This window comes from Elgaria multicarinata, chromosome 1, assembly GCF_023053635.1.
Source record: "Elgaria multicarinata webbii isolate HBS135686 ecotype San Diego chromosome 1, rElgMul1.1.pri, whole genome shotgun sequence".
In the NCBI taxonomy this organism is placed as follows: domain Eukaryota; kingdom Metazoa; phylum Chordata; class Lepidosauria; order Squamata; family Anguidae; genus Elgaria; species Elgaria multicarinata.
In genome coordinates this window covers 176,331,795-176,356,592 of record NC_086171.1, presented here as the reverse complement: position 1 = coordinate 176,356,592, position 24,798 = coordinate 176,331,795, and the positions used below count along the sequence as shown (strand labels likewise).

The window sequence follows — 24,798 nt, the reverse complement described above, 5'->3', positions numbered from 1 at the left end:
TTGGAAACAGTTCCTAATATTTGTGTTTTCTAAAGGAAGTGGGAAACCACCAGCAGAAGAAAGTATGAGATTCTGGAATCAGGAATGAGATCCCGAGGTGGGGGGTGCACTTCTATGTTAATTTTGATTATGTATTTAGATAAGATATTATGTATTCAACGTTTTAATATTATGTAGTATGTTGTTGTTTTTTCTTTATGAGAGGATGTAATGTGTATGTTTAAGTATTGTAGAAAAATAAAATTATTAAAAAAAGAGAGAGAGAGAAATGTGTTGTCTGGCGGGAAAACTCCATGCAACAGTGGAGATTTTTTTGGGAAAACACTCCACGCAGAATATCCTCGCTGTGCAGAGTGGATATTCCTGTGTTATAAGTTGTGTGACGCGCTCTGTGGAGTTTTCATTTGCGTTGACTTTTCTCACTGACTACAAAGTTCTCTGGCAAGAGTGGCGAAAAGAGGGAGTGCCGCTCTAGGAGAGCCATTCAGATTATTTTTTCAGAGCAATAGCTGATGCAATACCATCGGGAGGATCAGGGGAGGAGAGGGGTCAGAGGAACTGTCACTCAAACACCACATTGACTTTTACTCAACTCCACAGTAGCCCACTCACACAATGCTGAAGTTAAGAACATGTTGTGAGGGGAGCGCCCCTTAAAAACTCAAAAGTTGAGTGGAGTTTTCACACTGCGTTGACTAACATGTTGTCTGAACTGAGCTGTTATCTGTCTCTTTCAGGTGAAAGACTCCGGGCGCAATCCTATGCATGTTTAGGCAGAAAAAAGGCCATGGCTGGCTGGGGCATGCTGAGAATTGTAGGACTTTTTTCTGTTTAAACATGCATAGGATTGTACATTAAGACAGATCAACTCAGCTGCAGCTACAAGCTGCCATCTGAAAAACCATGGTATAACACCATAGATGAGGAAGTTGAGATTTACATGCTCTAATGAACATTTTCATAGTCATCAAGATAGATTAGCCAATGCCATTCTGAAGTGTAGCACTCATGGTGGCCCATCACTTATAGGCCCTAGACAGACACGTAATATCTATGGACTTCCACAAGCATTTTTCAGAGCAGTAAAAAGTGTATTTTCAGAATGCTATTAAAGTATTTTATGTATCTTCCAAATATAATTGCTTAAACTACAATTTACTTGAACAACCATGACATCCTGTGGAGATCTGGGGACTACAGAGATATTCTTCAACTGAAAGATACATCAAAGCAATGCTTTTATGGTTGTTGCCTGGTCTGCTCCTGTGCTTAGAGCAGAAGACAGATATGCAGAAATCAGAACACAATGCTTTCCATAACACTGAGCTAAACATGATTAACTGCTAGTTTACAGAGGCTGGTTCAAAAGTTGACAATCTTACCTGTATCTAAAAAGCTAAAGGTGGTTTCTTCGTAATCCTCCTAATTAATGTTTTGCCTATAAAATGAGCCTTTGGGGCATTTCTATATTAAGTGGGGAACTGCAGTCTTACCAGACTTTTTTTCTCTTGGGTCTTCCCACATTCACTATGGGCTTCTTTAGATGGTGACTATGTGATTTGTAATTGAAAATGTCTCCTCTGGGCAATGCTCCATAAAGTTCAATGAAACAATGCCATCTAGTGGAAGAATTAATCCTGCAATTATTTTAAATACTGCATTATCTTTGTGCGTGTGTTTTCAAAGCAAGTTTACCAAGGGAAGGCACAGGATGTCCTGGAAGGTGACAGCATCATGCAAAAGACCTGCATATTTCCTTGAGTGGTCTATCATGAGCATGCAATAAATCACTAATGTAGAGAAACTCTTAAACATACAGAAATCAATTCACAGTTTTAGAAGTCAGTCAACTTTTTAGGAATCTCCATCTCAATACAATTGACACAGAAAATAATGTGTATGAGGCAACCCATTGTAAATAAATGTATCCGTAATCACAACCGTCTGCCCTGAGAGTTAAGCAAAGTGTTTTACAAGTTAATCACTGGAAAGGGCTATCCATTTCCTAATATTACTTTATAATATAGAGTTTATATTATGTTGGTTTCAAACTGATTTCAAACTGAAAAGGCCTTTTGTTTGGAGTTAGAACAAAAATACTGTATGAATCCCTATGAAGACTTTTAAGATGGGTAGATAAGAGAGAAACTCCTAGAAAAATTAAAGATAACGATGCTATTTTTGCAGTATTAAAATCATGGGACAAATACAGAACACAATTGAACTCTCTGTTATCTCCAATGACATCTGTTTGATATCATAAAGGTTTTAAAAATAGCAACACAGCAATTATGCACTAGGAGAAATTGAATATACGTTTGGTTATTGCTATCATTTTTTGTACATCAGGAATTCCATGCAAATTCTATAACTCAGCCTCCTCCAATGTGGTGCTCTTTAAATGTCTTGTGTTTCAGCCCCTATCAGATCCAGTCAGCATGGCCAATGTTCAGGAATGTAGTCCAAAACAACTAGCCAGCATCAGGTTAGGGAAAGCTGATACGATGGATTTTAAAATTAACATTTGAAAACCTATGTTTTATTTATTTATATTTTATTTAAAACATCTCTTGGCCACCTTTCAGGGCAGAAGCCCTCACAAGGTGGCTTACAACAATAAAACACATAAAATATTAAAAGCAGTAAAATATTTAAAATATTAAGGGAAATAAAACAGTAATTAAAACAATAAAACCAGCAGGAACAAGAATAGCAGCAATAATAACAATAACAGCAATAACAATACTCATCATGTGAAGGTCATTGTGAAATAAAATGTTTTTAAGGCCTTCTTGAAAGCCTGCAAGGAAAGTGCATGGCGGACCTTCAATGGAAGTTTGTTCCAGAGATTTGGGGCCACCACAGAGAAGGCCCTCTCCTGTATGGACACCATTAAAGTTTCAGTTTCATTAAATCAGATGTTTTTGCAAACAGATTGGTATGAAAAGATCACAAATACATGTTGTCAAACTCATAAAAAGAACTGTTAGAAAAACACAGCTTGAAGAGAATAGTTTTAGACTCAAGCTGGAGCAAATTCTGATTGACTGTTTTCTATCATACTATTTGAAAAAAGCCAACAGGTTTGAGTCATTACCAAAAAAAGTCCCATTGAACAAAGTCAAATTAAGCATCAAGGACATCAAATGTCACTAACAGTACCTTCTCTTAGCAAATCAGTAACAAAGACTTCAGTTCATGTAACAGAATGTCTGGTTTGGTGTATGTGTGTTTTCTTTAAAAAAAACTGAATAGAGATTGTTTACACTGAAAAGGAACAAACAAGAATATTAGATAAGGTGACATATTGACAAATCTCAGCCTGGAATTCATTAAACGCTATTTAAGGTGGTATTTAAATAGATAACCAGGGCCTATCAGGTCAAGGACAGGAGTCCATATGCCACGCAAATACAACCATTCAACTATTTTCAGTACAGCAAGAATAGTGAGTCAGGTGCAATACTAACTTTGAGCACTAAGACAAGAATGAATTTGATCCAGTTTTTAGGAGGCTACATGCATGGTGTAGTGACAACTTGGGATACCTGTATCAAAATCCCCACTCAGTGATGAACATCACTGGCCATTGTCTATCTATGATCTACTTCATAGGGTGGTTTTAAGGAAAAGAGGAAGGAAAGAACTATATGTATGGCCATCCTGTGCTTTTTGGAGGAAGAATGGAATATCAATGTTGCTTTTGGAGAAAAACATCCACACTGTAAAATTCTAAACAGTCACGTCCATGAAAAACACCTGCCAAGAAAATGCACAATGGCTTGTTTTTATATTACTTTTCTTGCTTTGGAATAGAGATGGACAGATCAGTCTATTTCTAGTAAATGTCAATTTTGCATTCGTTCACTCCTAAATCCATTCTGTCCCATTTCCACATTTTATTTGGGTTTTATACTGTGGTTTAAGTTTTATACTTTAACTTGTACTGTCTGAAAAAAAATGCTTACATTTGAAGATGTTGTCCATCATGCCACATGAAATGTGAAAATAATCTGATCAGCGCATTGCATCCAATATTAGTCCTACTTAGAGTAAACCCACTGAAGTGAATGGGACTTAAGTTAGACTAAAATTGGCGTTAGACCTAGAGAGAGGATCTGTCTAGCCTGTTCATGAGATTATTTTACAAAGATGTGTTTAATAAATATTCCAGCTCTGATGGGATGCTTAGGTAGGGTTACCATATGAAAAGGAGGACAGGGCTTCTGTACCTTTAACAATTGTATAGAAAAGGGAATTTAAGCAGGTGTCATTTCTATGCATGCAGCACCTGGTCAAATTCCCTCTTCATCACAACAGTTAAAGCTACAGGAGCTATACTAGAGTGACCATATCCAAAAGAGGACAAGGCTCCTGCAGTTTTAACTGTTGTGATAAAGAGGGAAATTCACCAAATGCTGAATGCATACAGATGACACCTGCTAAAAATTCCTTTTCTATACAACTATTGGTCTCCCTAGTTAGGAACAGAGTATCTGAAAGATTGCCTCCTGCCATATGAACCTTGCCTATAGATTGAAATCATCCACAGAGGCTGTTATATGTCCCACTACTAAACGAGGAATATGACACAGAACCATTTTTGCAGCGGCACCCTAGTTATGCAATTGCCCCTCCCCTCATTGCAAAGGAGGTGAGACTAATCCCACTCCTGCATTAAGGCTGGCAGAGAAAACATTCTTATTCCACCTGGGTTTTAATAGCAAAAGTTGTAACTGTGCTACTTTGAATTTAAGTTTTTAGTTTTAATTTGTATTTGAAGTTATTTTGTATTGTTTTGTTTTGCAAACTGCTTTGGTAACTCTTGTTAGGGCCAAAAAGCAGTACAAAAATAATTGTATAAATAAATACATCTGCAACTATACATATTTTCTCATTAGTAGTCCCATTAGCACCAAGACTTGCCTGCTGTTTGAGAGCATGTCATGGATGACTTCCAAACGCATACAACTTCCTCCAGTAATATATGTACCTGGTAGCCAGAAATGGAAATATTTTTGCACTAAGTGCCTGCTTACTAGCCTTGCCTTCCTGTTGCTCCCTCCTGCTTCGCATCCTTGGCATGAGGCTAATGTTCTAGACCTCCACCTGGCCAACCAGAATTGCTCAGTCTTCCCTCTGCTGCTACCTTGGGGAGCCACTGCTGTGCAGAGCAATGACAGGAGAGCTCCTAGTCAAAGCAACATAACTGTTCGACAACAAATGCTGGGGAAAACAAACCAATGTTAGATAATGAGTTTCTCTATATGAGCAATTTATTCCATGCCCATGTTTGGCCACTCATTGAAGTTTGTGGGTACTTTAGGTGACATTGTGAACTTCCAGGACATCTCCCATGCTTTCTCCCCTTCTCCCGCTTTAAAAAACACACAGGGATAATCAGCTATTTTAAAATGGCAGAAAATCAGCCCCATGTAAAGTTGGCATCACACTATAATTCTACCATTAGATGGTACTGTTTTATAAAAGTGAATGGTGTATGCAGAGAGAGAAAATTTTAAATTCAAACGACGTGGCCGCCTGTGGCCATCCATGTAATTGAACTGAACGTAATTCCAGAGAGAAAGTGGAAGCAGAAAGCCCTGGTAAGGCTGCAGGTTTTTTTAAAAAAAAATGTAGAAAAAGTAAAAAAGGATATGTTTTTATTCATAACATAAAGGTGACAATATCTGCAATTAATTTCTTTAATGGGGAGGGGGAAGTACCTCAAATGGCTTTCTGAAAAACATTTGACTGTTTAGAAAATGCATTTTTGGCCCCTGAAAGTCATTGACAAAACATGAACTATTTGTACACAATCTCTAACCGTCAGAACACTGGAGAGATTTCAGGGCCATCTTTTTGTAGGAAACTTGCCATATCAATTCCTCAGATGCTACTGCAAAGCATAACACTGCAGAATGGGATGTGTTTATAAATCTTTGTTTACAGAAATGTTTAATTTGCCAAATTCTGGTTTCTTGGCATAACAATGCTTTAAAAGCAACATTCCTGATGTCATCAAGCCCACCCCTTCTATGAATAAGCCACATTAATATAAATATAGCGGTGGGTGCGGGGGAGAGTGGAATAAGACTGTTACACAGTGCTATTCTGCCAATGTTTGCTGGATCAAAATCTCACCATCATTCTATTAAAGCTGTTGGGCCAAGACTTTCATGGGCCAAGCTAAATCCTATACTTCTTGGAAGTAAGCCCCACTGTACTGAATGGGACTTGTTTTAAACTACAAATGCTGCTGAATTCCATTACTTGGCTCATTTAATCCTGTCCCTACAATATACCCCCGTGAATTTTTTGAGGTCCAGAGATTTACTCTGCTAATATGTGATCTTGAGGTATTGGATTAACATAATATCTTGGTTAGTCATTCTGATTCTTGCGTGAAACTTTTTTAGGGGCTATTTTCAAAATGGCGGACAATTTTCTTTAGGTCACTAGTTTTCGTCAACCGCAGAAGTAACTGTCTTGTGCTTGGTATCAAAGTGTAGGTTTTCAAGGTCAAGGAGTTCAAATAATATTTTATTTTAATTGTCAGAGTACTCCTGCCATTTTCCAAGATGGCACTGAAATGTGTCATTTTCTTGACAAATCAATTTACAAATGAGACTTTGGCTTTAAACTGTAGGGTTTTTTGGGTTGAGCAGGTCAACAATGGCATTAATTTTGATGGAAAGACAGTCCTTCCACATTTTTAAAAATGGCACCCAAACTTTTATTCCTACAATAGGCTATGTAATGTGAATGTGTAGCTTATACGGTCTTTTTTTTTTTCATGATGTATGCTAAACCCTTATGGTTTATTGCATCATTCATTTTAAAAAAGGAATGCAATTTGAATATATTTTATTTTGTATACTCAACAGACTTGCTAAAATGGGGAAAACACATTTATACAGAAATATTAAAGCAGTTTAACATTAGCGGTTTTCAATTTTTTCCCATTTACAGAAATTTGTGCATTTGACCACTGCATTTTGACATGGGCATCTCATTGTACCACAAACCTTACAATTACATACACATAAAAGATCACTTGGTAGAAAGTTCAAGAACTTTTTTGTTCTTAGGACATCATTATCATTTTCCCAACCGTAATTACATGGGCCTACTTCTGGATGAACACTCTAAAAGGCACACACATCTTCTTACCAGATAAAATGCTCTTGTGATATGCCCTCTTATGGAGCATGATGTGTGCGGGAGCTAACCTGATTGGTACAGATCTTTTATATTCACTGAAACGCAGACTATCAAAAGCTTCAAACTTGGTGCTCAGATATACAACCTTCCCACTTAGTGCAGCAAACATTTCATGAGCTTTTTTTTCGTCTGTTAGGTCAAGTACATTCTGCAGCTTTTTTTACCTCTTGAATGACTTCCAAAAATGCTGATTTGTCCTCTTTGCACCAAAAAGCATTCCACTGTAGTGTTTGCACTGCCTCTGATATTATCACACCTTGGAAAGACCGAACATAATGACTTCCATTCAGTACTAACTGGATAGTTTTACTGCCAAAAATTTCTGCTTCAATAAGGGCATCATCCATGCCACTTCCACTGATGTATTTTCCTGCACACCTTAGTGCTACTTTTGTCACATGGAACATGCCCATCATGGGATACAAATCAGTGACTTCTTCTGGATGAGCCAGAAAAATGTCTGCTGCGATATGAAAAACCCCTTTGTAAAAGTTCAGAAGCATCACATAGTCTATCTTATAATTTAAAATCCACATCTTGCAATGCTTTCCATAATATCAATCCTGTGGGCCTAACAGCCTCTTGAGATCTTATTTTGGCAGCCAGAACTTCGAGAGTAATTTCACTCGAAAATACCATTAAAGGTTCATTTAGTTGTTCTGAGTGACAGAATCGAATCCAGTCATTGTATGTTCTCACAAGAAAAAAATTAATTTCGTTGTTGTAAATCAAGGTTGTGTCATCAAAATTCAACATCTGTTCTTTTATTTCTCTTAGGGTAAAACCATACCCAGCATTTAGAAGTGACTCTAAAACTTCATTTGCCTTCTGGAAGAACTGATACTTGGCTGATGGCTGGCAGTCATGTTGCTCTTTCAAACTTTTCTCATACCTTCTTATATATGCACGTATACAGTTAGGATGAGCATATAAATCTGCTGCAAACACATGGTTGCCACTATTAAGATCCACTTACTTGCAGCTGCTAGAAATATATTTGCTCAATCAGAAGTACTGATTCTGTATGTTGTTCTTTCATTGTTTGCTCTAACAAAGGCACATATAACACAGTTGAGATTGTCTGGTGTCTCCTGGTTTGGTGGTGAACGAGGATTTGACATTGAACTTCTCTTTGGACGAGTACGGGATGACTGTTGAGATAACTCTTCCTTGGTACTCATTTCAGTAACTTCCAATTTGCCTTCTGCAATTTTTCTAAGTGATTTTTCCATGGCGTATCTCTTATAGCACTTATTGTTGCAGTGGTACACTATTTGATTTTCTGCATTCATTCTTTTCAAACATTTTAGTACTATTTCTTCACATATTTCGGCTGCATCCTGAACTCTCTTTTGTCCATTTTTGGTAGAAGTTACATTTTCTTTGGAATCTTTTGGACATATAACGCACTTTCTCTTATTGAAATAGTCCTCAGATATTTGTTGCAACAGAACACCACAGGACATTGCACTAGTTCCAGCCATTTCAGTCATAGTTTCATATTTTTCATTTCACCAAACCTAAAAAGAGAAAAACCAATTAAATATGATTGCATATATCAATAGACTCTTGGGCGCCATTTTTAAAAATGGTGGAAGGACTGTCTTTCCATCAAAATTAATGCCATTGTTGGCCTGCTCAACCCCAAAAAGCTTACAGTTTAAAGCCAAAATCACATTTGTATGTTGATTTGTCGAGAAAATGACACATTTAAGCGCCATCTTGGGAAATGGCAGAAAGAGTACTCCAACAATTAAAATAACATATTCTTTGAACTCCTTGACCCTGAAAACCTATAATTTGATACCAAACACAAGACAGTTACTTCTGCGATTGATGAAAACTAGTGACCTAAAGAAAATTGTCCACCATTTTGAAAATAGCCCCTAAAAAAGTTTCGCGCAAGAATCAGAATGTCTACCCAAGGTATTATGTTAATCCAATACCTCAAGATCACATATCAGCAGAGAAAAACTCTGGACCTCAAAAGAATTATAGGGGTATATTGTAGGGACAGGATTAATTGGTCAAAACTCTTGATTCATTATACTCACCTTTGTAGCAAGCTAGGATCGCTGTCTTATGAATTTGTTGTTAGTTTCAGAATAGCTTGCGAGCTGTGTTGCATATGCAGTTTGCATCTAAACTGATATTTTTCCCATGCACTGAGTTGTTTGACTTAACCCAAACACCATACTGAAAAAGATATTGTAGAGCTGGAAAAGGTGAAGAAAAGGGCAACTAAAATGATCAAGGGGCTGGAGGATCTCCCCTATGAGGGAAGGTTACAACAACTGGGATTGTTTGGCTTGGGGAAAAAGGAGGCTAAGGGGAGACATGATTGAGGTGTTCAAAATTATGCATGGTATGGAGAATGTGGATAGGGAGACCTTTTTCTCCCTCTCAAAATACTAGAACCCAGGGTCATCCCATGAAGCTGATTAGTGGGAGATTCAGGACAAATAAAAGGAAGTACTTCTTCACACAGCGTTCAGTTAAAGTATGGGATTCACAACCACAAGATGTGGTAATGACAAATTTGGATGGCTTTAAAACAAGGTTGGATAAATTCCCACAGAAGGCTATCAATGGCCACCAGTCCTGATAGCTATCTGCCACCTCTAGTATCAAAGGCAGTAAGCCTATATACACCAGTTGCTGGGGAACATGGGTGGGAGGGTGCTGTTGCACTCATCTCCAGCTTGTAGGTTCCTAGTCAACAGCTGGTTGGCCACTGTGTGAAGAGAATGCTGGACTCGAGGGATACTTGGTCTGATCTAGCATAGTTCCTCATATGTTCCTAATCCTTTTCTTTCAGGAGGAAATGTGGTATCACTTTAACTCTTTAGAGAAAGGTTGGCATTTGAACTCTTTCCACAAACCAATCATGTTTGATGAAACAGCCACGTAGGTTGCATATATCTCCATGTATAAATCCATCTATCTTTCCGTATACCGATCTGCAGTAAACATTACATAGAAAGGCCACGTGGAAACAACCAATCAGGAAGGGATACATATAATGCTGTGATGCATGACATCCTGTCACATTATGCAATTCCAAACTACAGCTTCCAAGATGCACTTTGATAGTTTGTACGTGCAAAAACTTGCATGCACGGAATGAGATCTCGAATTAAAGGATAATTCTTGCCCGAGATTACACAGATGAATTTGTTACTCCCCAAGGAAATAACCAATTCATTTGGGGTAAACTCACCCATCACAATTTTTAAGTAAAGATGTATAGGATCAGGCTGCATAGCTGAATCTATGAACCAACTTATTCCAAGGCAGTTCAATTTAAGTTGTTTTTTAATAGATTGTGGATCACAGCTACGATGGAAGAAAGGAAAGACAATGTGGGCAAGCCCAGCACTTTACCCTGAGCGAAGGGCTACACTACAACCCACCCTGTTCCATCACTTACTGTTATCCCTGATCCACATTTGATTTTGAAGCTAGTTTTTAGGCAAGAAATCTCCTCTAGGCTTGCTCCCTGAAATACCTACATGGAGATCTTATGGCTCAAACTCATGGGAAGTGTGTGTGACTTGCACATGTACGTTTCAATGGATCAGGCTACAACTCTTCCCTAGAATTTTTGCAGTGCAATCCTATGCATGTGTATTTATATGTAAGTCCTGCTCCATTCAGTGGGGTTTACTTACATGTAAATGAGTATATAATTGAAGCTTTAATAATGCACATGCACTTTACAGTACTTGAGTTCATTAAGAATACATTATGATGGCATATAGTCTCTTATGGCATCTTAGGGTAAGCGGAAACCCTAGATAGCTGGAACTTTAGCTGAAATTGGTGGTGACACAATGGTTACCGTTTGGACCAAATATGCACACCAAAAGGCGTGGGAACAAGTTCTTGGTTCCTTTCCCATTAGCACTGTTAAGCAATCAGTAATATTAAATCCGAACCAGTTCTAAATGATCCTAGATTTAAGGTGTGGCTCTGAGATACATTGTAATAGACAGAGCATTCTAAATCATTGCAAAATTTTGAATTACATGCTCATCAAACATACATGTTCAGTGTGAAAATGTAAAAAAATGTTTTTCAAGGAGATCAGAAGAGATCATCAAATTTAAACCTTCTTCCTTTCCCTTTTAATATGAGCTTTCTCACTGGTATGGAATCACCAGCTTCCTGTTCTATTTTTGCTGGAGTTAACAGTCTTTAACATTTAAGGTAGAGTAAGGGAAATCGCTAAAGTGGGAGACAACAATCAAGCCTTTTTGTGGGATATATAAAAGCCAATGTGACTTATTGATTGGTCTGAACAAAGTGGCTGCTCAAGGCCATATTTAGCCAATATGTTTGGTTGTCCAGAATGTTTACTGGAATGTGGTTTCTGTTGATATTTTGTGGCTTATTGTTAACAACCCCATCTGGTCCTGTGTAGTATGTGTATTGAGTTGGTTTGGCTTTAGAAATTTCAGGCTGTTTTACCACTATGCATTGTTTGTCTGGAACTGGTACTGTAACAGGGTTTCTGTGGTTTTGGCTTACAGCAATTCCCATCTGTTCCACAGTGAGTTGTGAATTTTGGGAGTATGGATAACTGGAAGTTTGTCATTCCAAGCTGTTTTCCATGCTCCCATTTATTCTCTAGTATAAACAGCAGAATATGGTTTCTGGGAAAGTTTTGTAGCTTGTTTTAATTTTTAAAATTAAGAAGACTTTTAGGGTAAGAAGGAGAAGAACAAAACTTTAACCACAAAACATAATGCAATAATAATAAAAATTACCGTAGTAGTTCAAACCAAATATCTCGGCCCCAACAGTCATGGAAGTTTGTGTTCCAGGCCATTCCTTTCTGCTTTGGACAGTTTCTCCGTGTGAAGGATGTTAACAAAAATATGTATTTGACATCTATCTTATTTATAAAGGGCCCATTTCAGCGTCCTATCTCAGGCTGCAATCTTATACACACTTTCCTGGGAGTAAGTCCCGCTGAACACAATGTGCCCTCAGATACTATTTTTAAAAATTTTCTTCGAAAAACAAAAATCGAACTATTTCTGGGCACATACTTGCCATACCTATTTGCACTATATTAACCCTGCTCCGACTTTTCATACAATAGACACCTCTCTTTATGAACTTTAGATAGGAAACTTGAATTTGTTTTCCAGGCAAGGCGAGATCAGAGCACATGGCTTCGACTAAACAAGCATTCGGAACAAAGAGATATCTAAAAAGTAGTTCCATACAGCCCTCAGTTCCCTTTCCCATTACAGTCCTTCATGTGCGGGGTAAGACTGGTGGAAACATCAAGGAATCAGTTGGGAAAAGGGAAATATAGCAAGGCGGATTAAAGCCTCTATTAATAAATGAAGACTGGATTTGTTGAATTTCTGCAACGAAAGAGAGCTCTGCGTGCTTTTTCTGGAGGAAATATTTTTTTTTTACACTCTTCTCTACATATCCCCGCCGTTTCTTGCCCCGCACGCGAAAGCTTCTACCGACAGGAACCGGAAGTTGTATGAAAGAACCATGAAGGCTGTAACCCCTTTGACTCATGTGGAGTGGGGAGGGGGCGGGACTTGACACCGGAAGCTACGGCGGGCGGTGAGATTCTCAGTTTGGTGCCTGCGACCTTTGCGCCCCCTGGCGTGCGTCTTTGCCGCCGCGCTGGGGTCCTGTGGGAGCAAAGGTGGGAGGGAGTGAAGCGGGGCGACAGGGGTGTGTGTGGGCGTCTGCCGGAAGCGTGAGGGGCTTGCTCGGGCGGTCGGAGGCCAAGGGGTTGGCGCCCCTTCGGCTCCTCTGGTCTGGGGGTGGCCTGGTCACCATTTCCCTCTCCTGCCCCGCCGCCGCCGCCGCCGCCGCTGCCCTTTCGCCCAGTGCCTCGAGAAGCTGAACAGGCCGGGGTCAAGAAGTGCCGCTTCCCTGGTCAGTCAGGTTTCCCCCAGAGCACCAAGATTGGGATGGGGGCGCTTGTAGCGTGGAACCGGTTCCTATTCGCCCGTGTGGCTCACTCGCTCTCCCCTAGTCTTCTCATGCGAAAACAGGCCTTGACCCCGGGGGCTCCCTTCTGAAACAGTAACACACTGTTAGAGGCATTTTAGCCCCCCCCCCTTTCCTTCTCTCTCTGTTCCCCCTGCCCACACCCAGCCTTGGCGTCTTGGCCCAATCCTCTCTCCTGCCTCTCTTTCAGTTCTCTGATCATGGCCTGTACTATAGAGAAGATCCTGACAGATGCAAAGACGCTGTTAGAGAGGCTGAAAGACCATGACAACGCAGCTGAGTCTCTCATTGACCAGTCCACCATGTTGCACAAGCAGGTCGTGGCCATGAAAGAAGCTGGCACAGCTCTTTCTCACAAGGTCAGTGCAGATTCCACGCTGGCATGTGGGGGGGAATAATGTGTATTTGGCTTATTTGGGTTCATGTTTAACATTTTTCTTTACAAGTACCAAGAAGATGCAGCTGAGCTGAAGGACATGTCGAAATACAAACCTCACATTCTGCTATCTCAGGAGAACACTCAGATCAGAGACTTGCAACAGGAAAACAAAGGTAAGCATTGTGCTAATGCTATAACTATGAGACCCTGAGTTAGTTGTTTGACTGCAAGGATTTAACTGAGCGCTCCCAGATCCAGTGATTGACTGGAGCGTCAGTGGCTGTGTGATCTAAACACACAGCTCTAGAGATTGCACACCAAGATAATGGCACATCTTACATGCACCCCAATCCTGTGCATGTTTACATCTAAGTAAGTGGGACTAACTTCTTAATAAGTGTGTTTAGGATTGCAGCCTAACATTCTTAGAGTTATCAGGACTACTCATCTCATTTCTTCATGCAAAGGTAGGAACTGCCACATGATCAGAACAAGGATAAATCTGTTCAAGTTGCAAAATCTGCATAAGATGGGCAACATCTAAGCTACACTATTTTCTCACTTATTTCTTGCATGCTAATGTTATGCATGTTTGGTCAACTATGCAAATTCTTAGAAATTTGTAGGATGCAGCTGAGTTGATGAAAGTTATTTTCCTTTTCTAATTTTCCTCAGCACTGGTTGTAACTTGTATACTACATGAGACTGAAGCCAAGGGAAAATAATGACATTTTGTTAACTTTGGTATTCTGGTCATAAAGATTATTTTTAGTAGTGATTTTTCATTGGATTGCATTCTTGGTGAAAGTTGTCTTGAAAGTGTGATAATGTTTATTTTGGAAATACTCCAAACCACAATAAATGAACAGCAAATGCACATAGTTTATACATTTTAGAAGATTTTTTTATATATATAAACAATTTTTAAAATGTGAGATGTTTTGGCATAAACCACCGGTTTCAGCCACAAATGAGAGTATGCTACAGTACAACTTATAAACTGAGCTCAAATAAGTGGTACTGTAGCATCCCTCTCCTGCCATAGGGCTGTCTAACACCAATTGCCCTGTGGGAAAGAATGATGCTAATTCCTGCTTGAATGGATCTGGTTGTTCTTGTTTTTTAAGTATGTGTTTATTGGTGTATTTATTGCATGTTGTGACCTACTTCGAGGATTGTAGTTGAAAAGCGGGATATAATCCTACTGAAAAACAATATATAAGATGCAGCCTCAGAACTTGGTTCAGAGGGAAACCTAGTTAAGGCTAGCAGGAGAAATTTGAACCAGAAGATAGAAGAATACAATCCCATGGCTCCTAATTTTTGATTGTATGATCTGCTGTTTTTAAAATGACTGCTTGTTTTTAACTATTATTAGGTTGTTGTTTTTAAAAGGTTGTCTTTTTTATTGTATTTTCATCTTATTTTGTACTGTGTGGACTTTGTGTTAACTATTTTGTGTACTTTTGTAGAAAGGTGGGGTATGAACTGATTCATAATATAATAATAATAATAGTTTGTAGCTGAACAATACAGTCCTGAAGTTTATGATGACCTATTGATATTTCTTAACCCACAGTTTATGTATTGTTGGATTTTTCTTTAAAAAATTCGAAAGGTTCTGGTGTGACATCAGTACCTTTTTATAAGATGTTTTGTGTCAAGACTGTAATGATTGAACCAGGATAGGGGGACATTTTTCTTCCTCTCTCAAAATACTAGAACCTGGGGTTATCACATGAAGCTAATTGGTGGGAGATTCAGGACAGATAAAAGGAAGTACTTCTTCACACAGCGCGTAGTTAAACCATGGAATTCACTACCACAAGATGTAGTGATGGCCACCAATTTGGATGGCTTTAAAAGGTGGTTGAATAAATTTCTGGAGGAGAAGGCTAACAATACCTACTAGTCGTCATGGCTATGCAATACCTCCAGCATAAGAGGCAGTAAGCCTATATATACCATTTGCTGGGAGCATGGGCAGCAGGGTGCTGTTGCTGGGTTCTTGGTTGGCCATTGTGTGAACAGATTCCTGGACTAGATTGACTCTTCAGCTGATCCAGCATGGCTCTTCTTATGTTCCTAAGCTCAAGTTGTGTATTTTTGGGTTGGTTCAACCTTTATGTTGTTTTTAAAGCAGGTTGCAACATTTGGTGTCCTATCAACGTTTGCTGGGTGGATAAGCTCCAGATAGAGTCACAGTTGGATGTTTCAAGACTGACATGCTTTGTACATAGACTTACATGAAAATAAATCTTCGGCCACTGAACATGTGTTGAGATGCCAGAAAACTTGATATTAGGGATGGGAAAGAGAGAAATAGTGTTCCTAAGGCAATATTGCCCAAGAGGTATTATCGAAGACGAGCTAAAATATGTGAGCTAGACTGACATTTTAAAATAATTCTATATATATATCTTGTCCTTATAGGAAAGAATCCTTTAACTCTCAGTGTTCCCCAGCTAGCCAACCATTCCCATGCTGGCTGGGGAATGCTGGGAGTTATAGGACTTTTTCCCCCATCTAAACATACATAAGATTGCGCTCTTAATTTAAATGATGCTTTAGACATTCCTAGACATTCACCGGGCTCTAGCTTTTACTTTTAGAAGAATCTGCACAAGGAGGTTGAAAATTGTGTACATAGCTTTGCCCATATCAAGAAGAAGTTGTGAAATCAAATCTTAAACAGGTAAATGCATGTAGAAATTATATAGTCTTAATTTGACCAGTTTCAATATTTTTCCATTGGCAAAAAAAGGGCTTTCTCACATTTTTCTGCACCAGGAAAGCAAGATACCTTTCTTCATGTTTATTCCATGATATTTATGTTGTAACTTTCAGAGCTGTGGGTTTCTTTGGAAGAACACCAGGATGCTTTGGAACTTATTATGAGCAAATACAGGAAACATATGCTACAGCTCATGATGAAAAAAAAAGAAGTGGATGCCCAGCCAGTTCTGCAAGTGCATCAAGCTCAATCTGCAGTAAGGAATTACTGTATTATCTTCTCTCTGAAAAGGAAGAACTTTACAATAGGAATAAAGATGATACTAAGGGAGCTATTTGGGGGTTGTGCTGTGTTCCTATGATGTTTCTTCTTGCCTCGTTTGTATTTCCCCTCAAGAGCCTCTTCTCTGAAACATCTTCCTTCCATTAGTGCTCACAGCTCAGAAGTGTCTTCTCTTTCTAGAATAAAGAGTTGCAACTCAGCCACAAGGTACCTTCTTTAGAATTCTTATAAAAATGATTTGGTATCATCTGTAAGGCACTTTAGAGTTTCTGGTAACTTCAGTATTGTAGAATGCCATGAAACAATAGACAACAGATTTTATTCATTATTATTTAATTCATTACTGCTTATAAAAATACAAATGAGTTAAAAGATCCAGCAGATTTCTCCTCCCCATGGCCTTATAGCATTTAGTGTACTGTAACTAGTGCTGTCAGATTGCAACCTGAGACTCTGCTTTAAAAAAAAAACTTCTGAGGTAGCAGGAGAGCATGCAACTTATGTGCTTTCTGTCCCATTCCAACATTTGCCTATTCCTCTCTCCTGTCTGCTACAGCAAGTAGGATTCTGATTTTCCCTCCTAGCCATTTAAGGAAATCAGTGCAGAAATCTGACAAAAAAGCACAAAAGAGCAAAAGGCAAACAGATCTCAGAGGTACAATGTTGCTTTTTTAAAAAAAGAGTTCCACAGGACACTGGGCTGGCTAAGTCTTGATATTAAAAGCTAGTTCCTTTAGAACATTTTGCCTTTCTAATCATCATACATCACACATTGGTTGTAGCTTGTATGAGGTTAAATTCAACATCATGTTAGCATAAGTCCTCTTATACGACAAGTCCTCTCTCTTCCCCCCTTCAGCACTAGCCAAAAATCTGTTTTGTAGGATTTCTGAGCCCTCTGGAGCAGATTTTGTGCAGGGGACTGCTGGGTGTGTGTGAATCACCCTTCTCCTCGTTATGCTGATAGTACTGTCAGCAGAATGACACTGTTAGATGCAATTCTATATACTACATCCTGCACATCTACATCTTAAACCTGTAGAATATAACATATCTTAAATTATACAGGGGACAATATAATCCCATTGTAAATGCAATACTTGTATGTGGAGGATTCATGTCTGACTCAGGAAAGCCTTCCCCTGCTGTCTTTTGTATGCATGCATAGGTGTGAAGGGCTAGTATGGAGACATGGAGGACTGTGCCACTAAAGTTATCCCCACCCAGTCTTCCCTTTGGAATGGATACAAGTATATTGTATGCATCACATATAGTGGAGAGCTAATGGGGCATATCAGAACTGTGCACACATTTCCCATAATGGCACATAATGCTGTATGCGTGTGTGTGTGCATGCGTGCGTACACGTACACACACATATATTACAGTGTGGAGGCAGGGGAGGAACGGCTCTTTTAATGCTACAGCCATGTTGAGACTGGATCATGACTGCTGTATTTTAACATTGAGCTCCCCTTGTTAACAAAAGAAATAACTTGATTAAAGAAGAAACTCCTGGCATGACTTAATTTTATTTTCATGAGTGTTTTCTGTTGGAAATAACATTTGTTTTGAAATCTGTCTACAGGAAATTGAGAGTCAAATAGACAAGATCTGTGAGATGGGAGAGATGATGAGAAAAGCGGTTCATGTGGACAATGACCAGTATTATAAAATACAAGAAAAGCTAGCACAGTTAGAGGTAACATTATGAAGTGTGGGATAGAAGAGGAAGAAGCGTGTGCTTTACCATTTGCAGAAAGATTTTTTTCAGGCTGTAGGCTTACTGTAGAGTTGACTGCTGCTCTGTTTAAAGCTAATGCATACCTGGCAGGTTCCAGAGGGTGAACAATAAAAAATTATAAAAACACAAGTCCATTTTAAAAATTTATTATTTTTAAAAAATAACACTCCTCAGTCAAGGAAAGCTTTCAGGAGGCACCAGAAAGTGTTGGCAGCTGCCTGACCTCCAGAGGCAGGGAATTCCGTAGAAAGGGGTCCACCACATTAAAGTCCCTTCTCCTGGTAGTCTCCAGTTGGACCATATGCCCATGTGTAATCACTGGGAGCATGCCCTCTGATGACATCAGTGACTGGGCAGATTGATAGGGGAAATGGCACTCTCTCAGGTAACTTGGGCCCAAGTTGTTTGGGGCCTTATACGTGAGTACCAAAATCTTAAACCTGGCCCGGTAGCAAATAAGCAGCCAGTGCAGTCCCCTTAGCAAAAGAATTGCATGTCGTTGTTGTTATAAAGAAAATGGTTTTACAATGGCTTACCAGCAGTACTTAACTACTTGGAAAATAAAAATGATATATAGCAAAGGAGATGGAAAGTGTTGGATATGCAAATCATGGGGGAAAACCTTGCTTAATATGTGATGGGAGACTGGGAAGGCAGTAATGGTGTCTCAGATAATTAATAACATTTTTCGTTGATTTGGTAATAGATCCAGTTGTGTGTTTTCTTAACCCATAGATAAAGATATGATGCATATTTTTTATAATAGCCACAACTGAATATACAAAAAATTGGGGAAAATACCAAAAAGAAAACAAAGATTTGGCTGTTAAGGAAACTATGGGAAAAGGTAGGAATGGCTAAAATGAAAGCACTTCTAAGAAACTCACAACAATATAAATAGACCTTGAAAAGCTGAGATCCAGTGACTAGTATTTGTCAACTAAGGGCGGAATCCTATGCAGGCTTAGATAGAAAAAAAAGTCCTACAACTCCCAGCATTCTTCAGCCAGCCCTATCTATCTCTCTATCTATCTATCTATATGAAGTGTATAAATATGTGGCAGAAATATTATATAGGATGTAATTTTGTATGTAAATAAAAGCATTGTTTTTAATTTGTTGAGGGACAGGATGAGTATTAGTTTATATTGGTCTGTAGATGTTACTGCCTTAGCTCATCATTTTCAAACTTTTTATTGGGTTTGCAGCTTGAAAATAAAGAGTTACGAAAACTACTATCAATCAGCAGAGAATCTGTCGAAGAGCGGCAAGGACTGTCTGATGATGCATGTCAATCTACAAAACCACTATCATTGAATAGTTGATCTCTGAAACAGCTGTATTGCAGGAAAGTGTGTGTTCATTTTCCAGGCTGTACTTTAATTTCCTCATGTTGTCTCTTGGATATCATTCCAGCTTGTTGCTATATAGACCATGCACAGCCAGTGGAAGTGGTACTTTCTACTGGCTAAGATTTGTCCTGCTTAATCACGCAGAAAAGTATTTGTGCAGTCATATTCATTGGCAAATGCTTTCTCCGGATTATCCTGGTTTTCAGAAATCTCAACTAGACAGAACAATTAGATCATCTTTGGCTTTTCTTGCGTAAGTAAATTATTTTAAAATCCCTGGCCTTTATCAGAAAGGCAGTAAAATAGTCTGAACAGACATTTTTTACTTAGAAATGTCATATTTATTTCATTGGCATTTACTTCCATGCAAATATGCTCTGGATAAATTGTCATGCAAACTTTAGGCACTCCCATTCGTATTGGTCCCATTTACCATGTTATTTAAGTATAGATGGTCAAACTACCTGTCTCTTAACATCAACAAATTTCTGTAAAAATATTCTCTGAAACTACATAAGCATGGCCATTCCCTTACTGGGCAGAGTGTCTGCACACAGGGCTCTCTATAGGGTATAACACTTCTCCTCTCTAGTATGTGTGCAAAGGCACACCATGGTGTTATGAATCATCAGAGGTTTGTGTATGTTTCACATATACTCACTAGTCTTCTTTCTACATCCCCTCCTCACTTGATCAAGGAGTCTGACTTCATGTTCCATGACTGAGTTCATGTTCCTCATGTTTCTTCTTTTTCTTGAGATTTCAGGCAGGTGCTGCAAATAACATTTTAAGTTTTGTGTACTTCACTGAAAAAAGCAATTGTCTTTATCCTGAATATTTTCAGGAAAGCATTCACCAGACCTGAAGAAGGAGCTGTAAATGATAAAGTGGTTGTGTAGGAACCCAGCCAAGTCCTACCTTCGTTTCCAGCCTTCTGAAACTTAGTGGTCTTTTGTTTTACTTTCCAAGCTCCTTACTGGCAGACTTGCACATCCTTATACCTGGTAGATCCCATGACTGTTTGACGTTGTAACAGGTAGAGATAGAAACTGAGATGTGTCTAGCCTGTGTGGCATTGTGTCTGTGTAAATGTCTACATCCTCATAGCACATTCCCAGCTTGGGCAGCATATTGCCTATTTCTGAGATCTTATGAACCTTAAAAATTAGAAATATGTCTTCGTTTTAAAACCCTTCTGAGAAAGGAGATGTTTAAATGGTCCTGTGGTCTGCAGGAAAAGTTTCAGAGTAGGATCTGTGAGCTTTACCTGTGTTGTCTCTAGCTGTTGTAGCTATCAATATTGACCTGAGCTTGAGGCACCAAGGTAAAATAGTCACACATGCTCCTTTCCCTGTTAGATTCTTTCCTGTGGCAGGAAGGAGAGTCACGCTTATTCTTCAAATTAATCTTTCAGTGTTTTTAAATCCTCACACTCAAAAGTTTTGAGGATTGAGTTGACAAAGAGCAGCTGCTTCTGTGTATTATGCAAATATAACCCAATAGCAGGCCAGATTCAGCTGCACATCATCACTTTGCAGTTATTATGCCTTAAATATATGCCATCAGTGCCACCTTCAGAATCAACAAGCTCTTGTAATGAGCAGCTACATTTGCTCAATCTGCAAAGATTCTGGATTATTTTGTAAATACCTTACCTGTAGGATGCTATGATGTAAAGAAATGACTTATAAAGATATTGTGCTATTATTAACCATCTTGTCAGCTTGCTCTGATAAGTGAATTCAAACCATTCTCTTTACCCCTCAAGTTACTAAATATGTATATTGACTCATTTTCATGAAATAAATGTTTTGAGGCAATACTGTATGTTGTGGTACTTTTATACCAGGGATTATTTATGGATAGATTTTAGCTTTGGCTAATACAGCTGCTTTCTGATTAAATGCTCTATATTTTATCAATAAATTGGGGCTAATAAGGAAGTATTATAACCCACATACTGGAATTGACAAGTTGACTATGAATGTGTGGAACACTGCTTATTAACTGACTAAACTTTAAAAAAATCCCATTAAAATCTGTGTTTAACTTGGTATAAGTACGTTTTATTGTACTTTGTCATATGCTATAACAAAAATTTTACATGTTGCCATGATACATTAAAACAGCTACAAACAAGTAAGTCCTTTTCAGACCTTATTTATAAATTTATTTATAAATGTATTACAGAGCAATCCTGTGATCTCTGGGGGAGCATCCCAAGGACCATAGGATGGCCCAGTCCAGATGGAGTCCGGCTTCCTGTAACTTGAGGCCATTATTCCATGTCCTGCACTTTGGGATGATCGAGAAGAGATCATGGCCCTCCTCTGACAACTTTTCAATTACTCGAAGAGTGCTATCATTTCTCCCCTCAGTCTTCTCTTCTCCAGGCTAAACATGCCCAGTTCTTTCAGCCTCTTCACTTTGGGCTGTACCCCTCATCCTCATTGCCCTCCTCTGAACCTCCTCCAGCTTATTTGCAAATACTAGCGTTCGAGATAGCAAGACAGATGAAAGAAAGCGGATTCACATATCTTGTTTTTGTATAGCAGTCTTCTATAATTCTATAATAATTCTAATTGCCTAGTAGGCATAGGCCCTGTTCAGAAGACACTTTAAACCATGGTTTTAACCACGGTGAATAAGGCAAAGGCCTTATTTAGTATGGTTAAAGCCATGGTTTAAGGTGTCTTCTGAACAGGGCTACAGACTGAAATCACAAGACAGAAAAAACCTACCCAAGCAGTTAAATATTTTTTTAAATAAACTTGTTTCTTTCAAGTGGCCACTAAGGAAAGCTATCCTTGCCTCTTTTTACATACCAAATGATTTTCCGCTGTCCTTTAATAAAGAAGCAAGCTCACATTTTTCATAAGTGTGCTCTCATAGCTATTATTTTGCAAAGATTAGGCCTCTGCTAGAATAACATAATGTTTTAGAAAATAGCAATTCAGCTAATAGCCCAAAATTGCATTTGATTGTTTTTACAATGATGATAATCATGACTCAGATGAGGTTGCTTTTACTTAAGGAAAAGTGCTCCCCCACCCCATGGTGAGAACTCCTCATGCTCCACCCACCCCACCCCACAAGACCCCCCAGAAGGTTAGGAGGCCCTCCAATTACTTGGGCTGAAGTTGGAGAGATCAGAATTGGCAACTTCCATTCCACCCCCACACCTCAGTGAGCATGCAGAAACGTTTTCCACAGGTGGCTGGCAGTCTGCATCTAGTTAAAAGCACTGCCTGTGGGCTATTTTCACAACAAGGAAGTGATCACGATTAGGTTCAGCACCAGGAATTTGCATAGAAGACCTGCAGCATTTTATTGACATCACAACCTGTTTGGTGATATCTCACTGACACAATATGGGTGATTGCACCATGTCAGCAGCAGCTACCATGGCTAGATGTGGCATGGCAATATCATACAAAGCTTTAGTCCATAAAACTTTCTGCCATAATAAATTTACAAGCCATTAAGGTGCCACAAGACTTTTCATTGTTTTTGCTGTCACAAAGAGTGACTTATGTGCTATAAGGTGGCTGCATACCACATTTTGTTGATATGTGGTAATTATTTTAATTTGGTTGCAACTGAAATGCAACATAGCAGGCTAAACTAGTTTGAGTTGCCTTATTTATGATTTAGGGTTTTTTACTCCCCAACATAGCTCCCGAAGACTTCCACATAATGTTCCTGTGTACACACAAACCACACTGTGATATCACAACTTCAATACCTTGAGAAATAGAGTTTTTATAGAAAGTGGAACTTGTAGCTCCTGCAATTCCAGTTATTTCCACAATTTGTTTTATTGAAAATGCATGTGGCTGCTCAGTAGCAAATACATGGAGTAGAATCCAATGTTAATCTTACTTAGAATAGTACCCTCACACAAAGACACAAGCCCTGCCACAGCTTGAATATTCAGAGGCTGCCATGGTGACCCTTTGAACCAGGTCACTGAGTAGTTTTTCCACCCAGGAAGATAATGCAATGTGATAAATTTCACCTGATTAATTTATCTCTGATATGCAGCTATGAAATAAAAAGGAGATTCATCAAGAGTTGTAACTGCATGATTCATTCTTAGACATGGGTAGAGAACATGTACATGTTGCTACAGATCTCTCTGTCAACACAGCAAACCGAACTCTTATATTCTTCCGCTATCTCGCCATTGCAGCTCAGCAGGAGACATCAAAATAACTTCATTTATTATGTCATATACATCTCAGTAATCCTTACAACAGCTCTGTAAGGTAGGTCATTATTCACCCTATATTGTAGTTTGGGGAGAGGGGACTGAGGTTGAAAGAAAGTGGCTTGCCTGAGGCTGCATAATGAATTTGAGGCTAGGGTAAGATTTGGGCTCATGCTTTTACAATGAACACTACACCAGCATCTTATGCATGTGTTCTGCAGCCATAGCTTTCAGGGCATAAGGGGGAACCCCAGCCTAGCAAGGGGAGTGGGGGAGAGCCTTTGCATGGATTAAAAACAAGTCTGAAGCATGTTGTGTGAACAGATCCTCACAGTTACACTGTACTATATTCTATAGATAACCTCAGCTGTTTTGGGAACTGTGCAGTCAGAGCTGGCTCCAGGTTTTTGAGGCCCCTTGGACATGACACCCTGAACAGGTTCCCTCTCTCAACAAGTCTACCTTCTCACTGCCATGGTCACCAGCTGCTGCTGCTCCTAATTGGCCCTGTTCAGAAGACACCTTAAACCACGGCTTTAATCGTGGTGAAAAAGGCAAAAAGCCTTATTTGCCATGGTTAAAGCCATGGTTTGTGTCTTCTGAACACGGCCCTGCTTTCTGGCTTAATCACCATGTTTAAAGAAATGGTTTAAGGTGTTTTCTAAACAGGGCCAACCTCTTTCTCATGACTGCTATGATTTGCTTGCTTGACAGGGAAGAAGCTAGTGAGCAGGTAGGTGGTGGCATCTGCTGCTGCTCCTCACCACCACTATTGTCTGGGCTAGTGTGTCAGGCTTGTGCACATGCAGGTTGCAGTGAAGAAGAGGAGCCAGTCCAGGGGGCTCTTGTCAGTGGGCCCTCAGCAGGTGCCCAACCATGTCTACC

The 24,798-nt window shown here is 39.2% G+C and overlaps 1 protein-coding gene across 2 annotated transcripts; it reads left to right on the top strand.

Annotated features, from left to right (window-relative positions):
* Positions 1–12,883: 12,883 nt before the first annotated feature.
* SIKE1 (suppressor of IKBKE 1) lies at positions 12,884–21,762 on the top strand. 2 transcript variants are annotated; one of them, XM_063143669.1, is made up of 6 exons: positions 12,884–12,901; positions 13,403–13,571; positions 13,659–13,764; positions 16,439–16,581; positions 18,196–18,309; positions 19,560–21,762. In XM_063143669.1, exons 2-6 carry the CDS (start codon positions 13,413–13,415, stop codon positions 19,674–19,676), a joined length of 639 nt encoding a protein of 212 aa, XP_062999739.1. In that variant the 5' UTR covers positions 12,884–12,901; positions 13,403–13,412; the 3' UTR covers positions 19,677–21,762. The 2 variants fall into 2 exon arrangements, with proteins under 2 accessions (XP_062999739.1, XP_062999732.1); XM_063143662.1 differs by lacking the exon at positions 12,884–12,901 and adding an exon at positions 12,998–13,137.
* Positions 21,763–24,798: the final 3,036 nt, after the last annotated feature.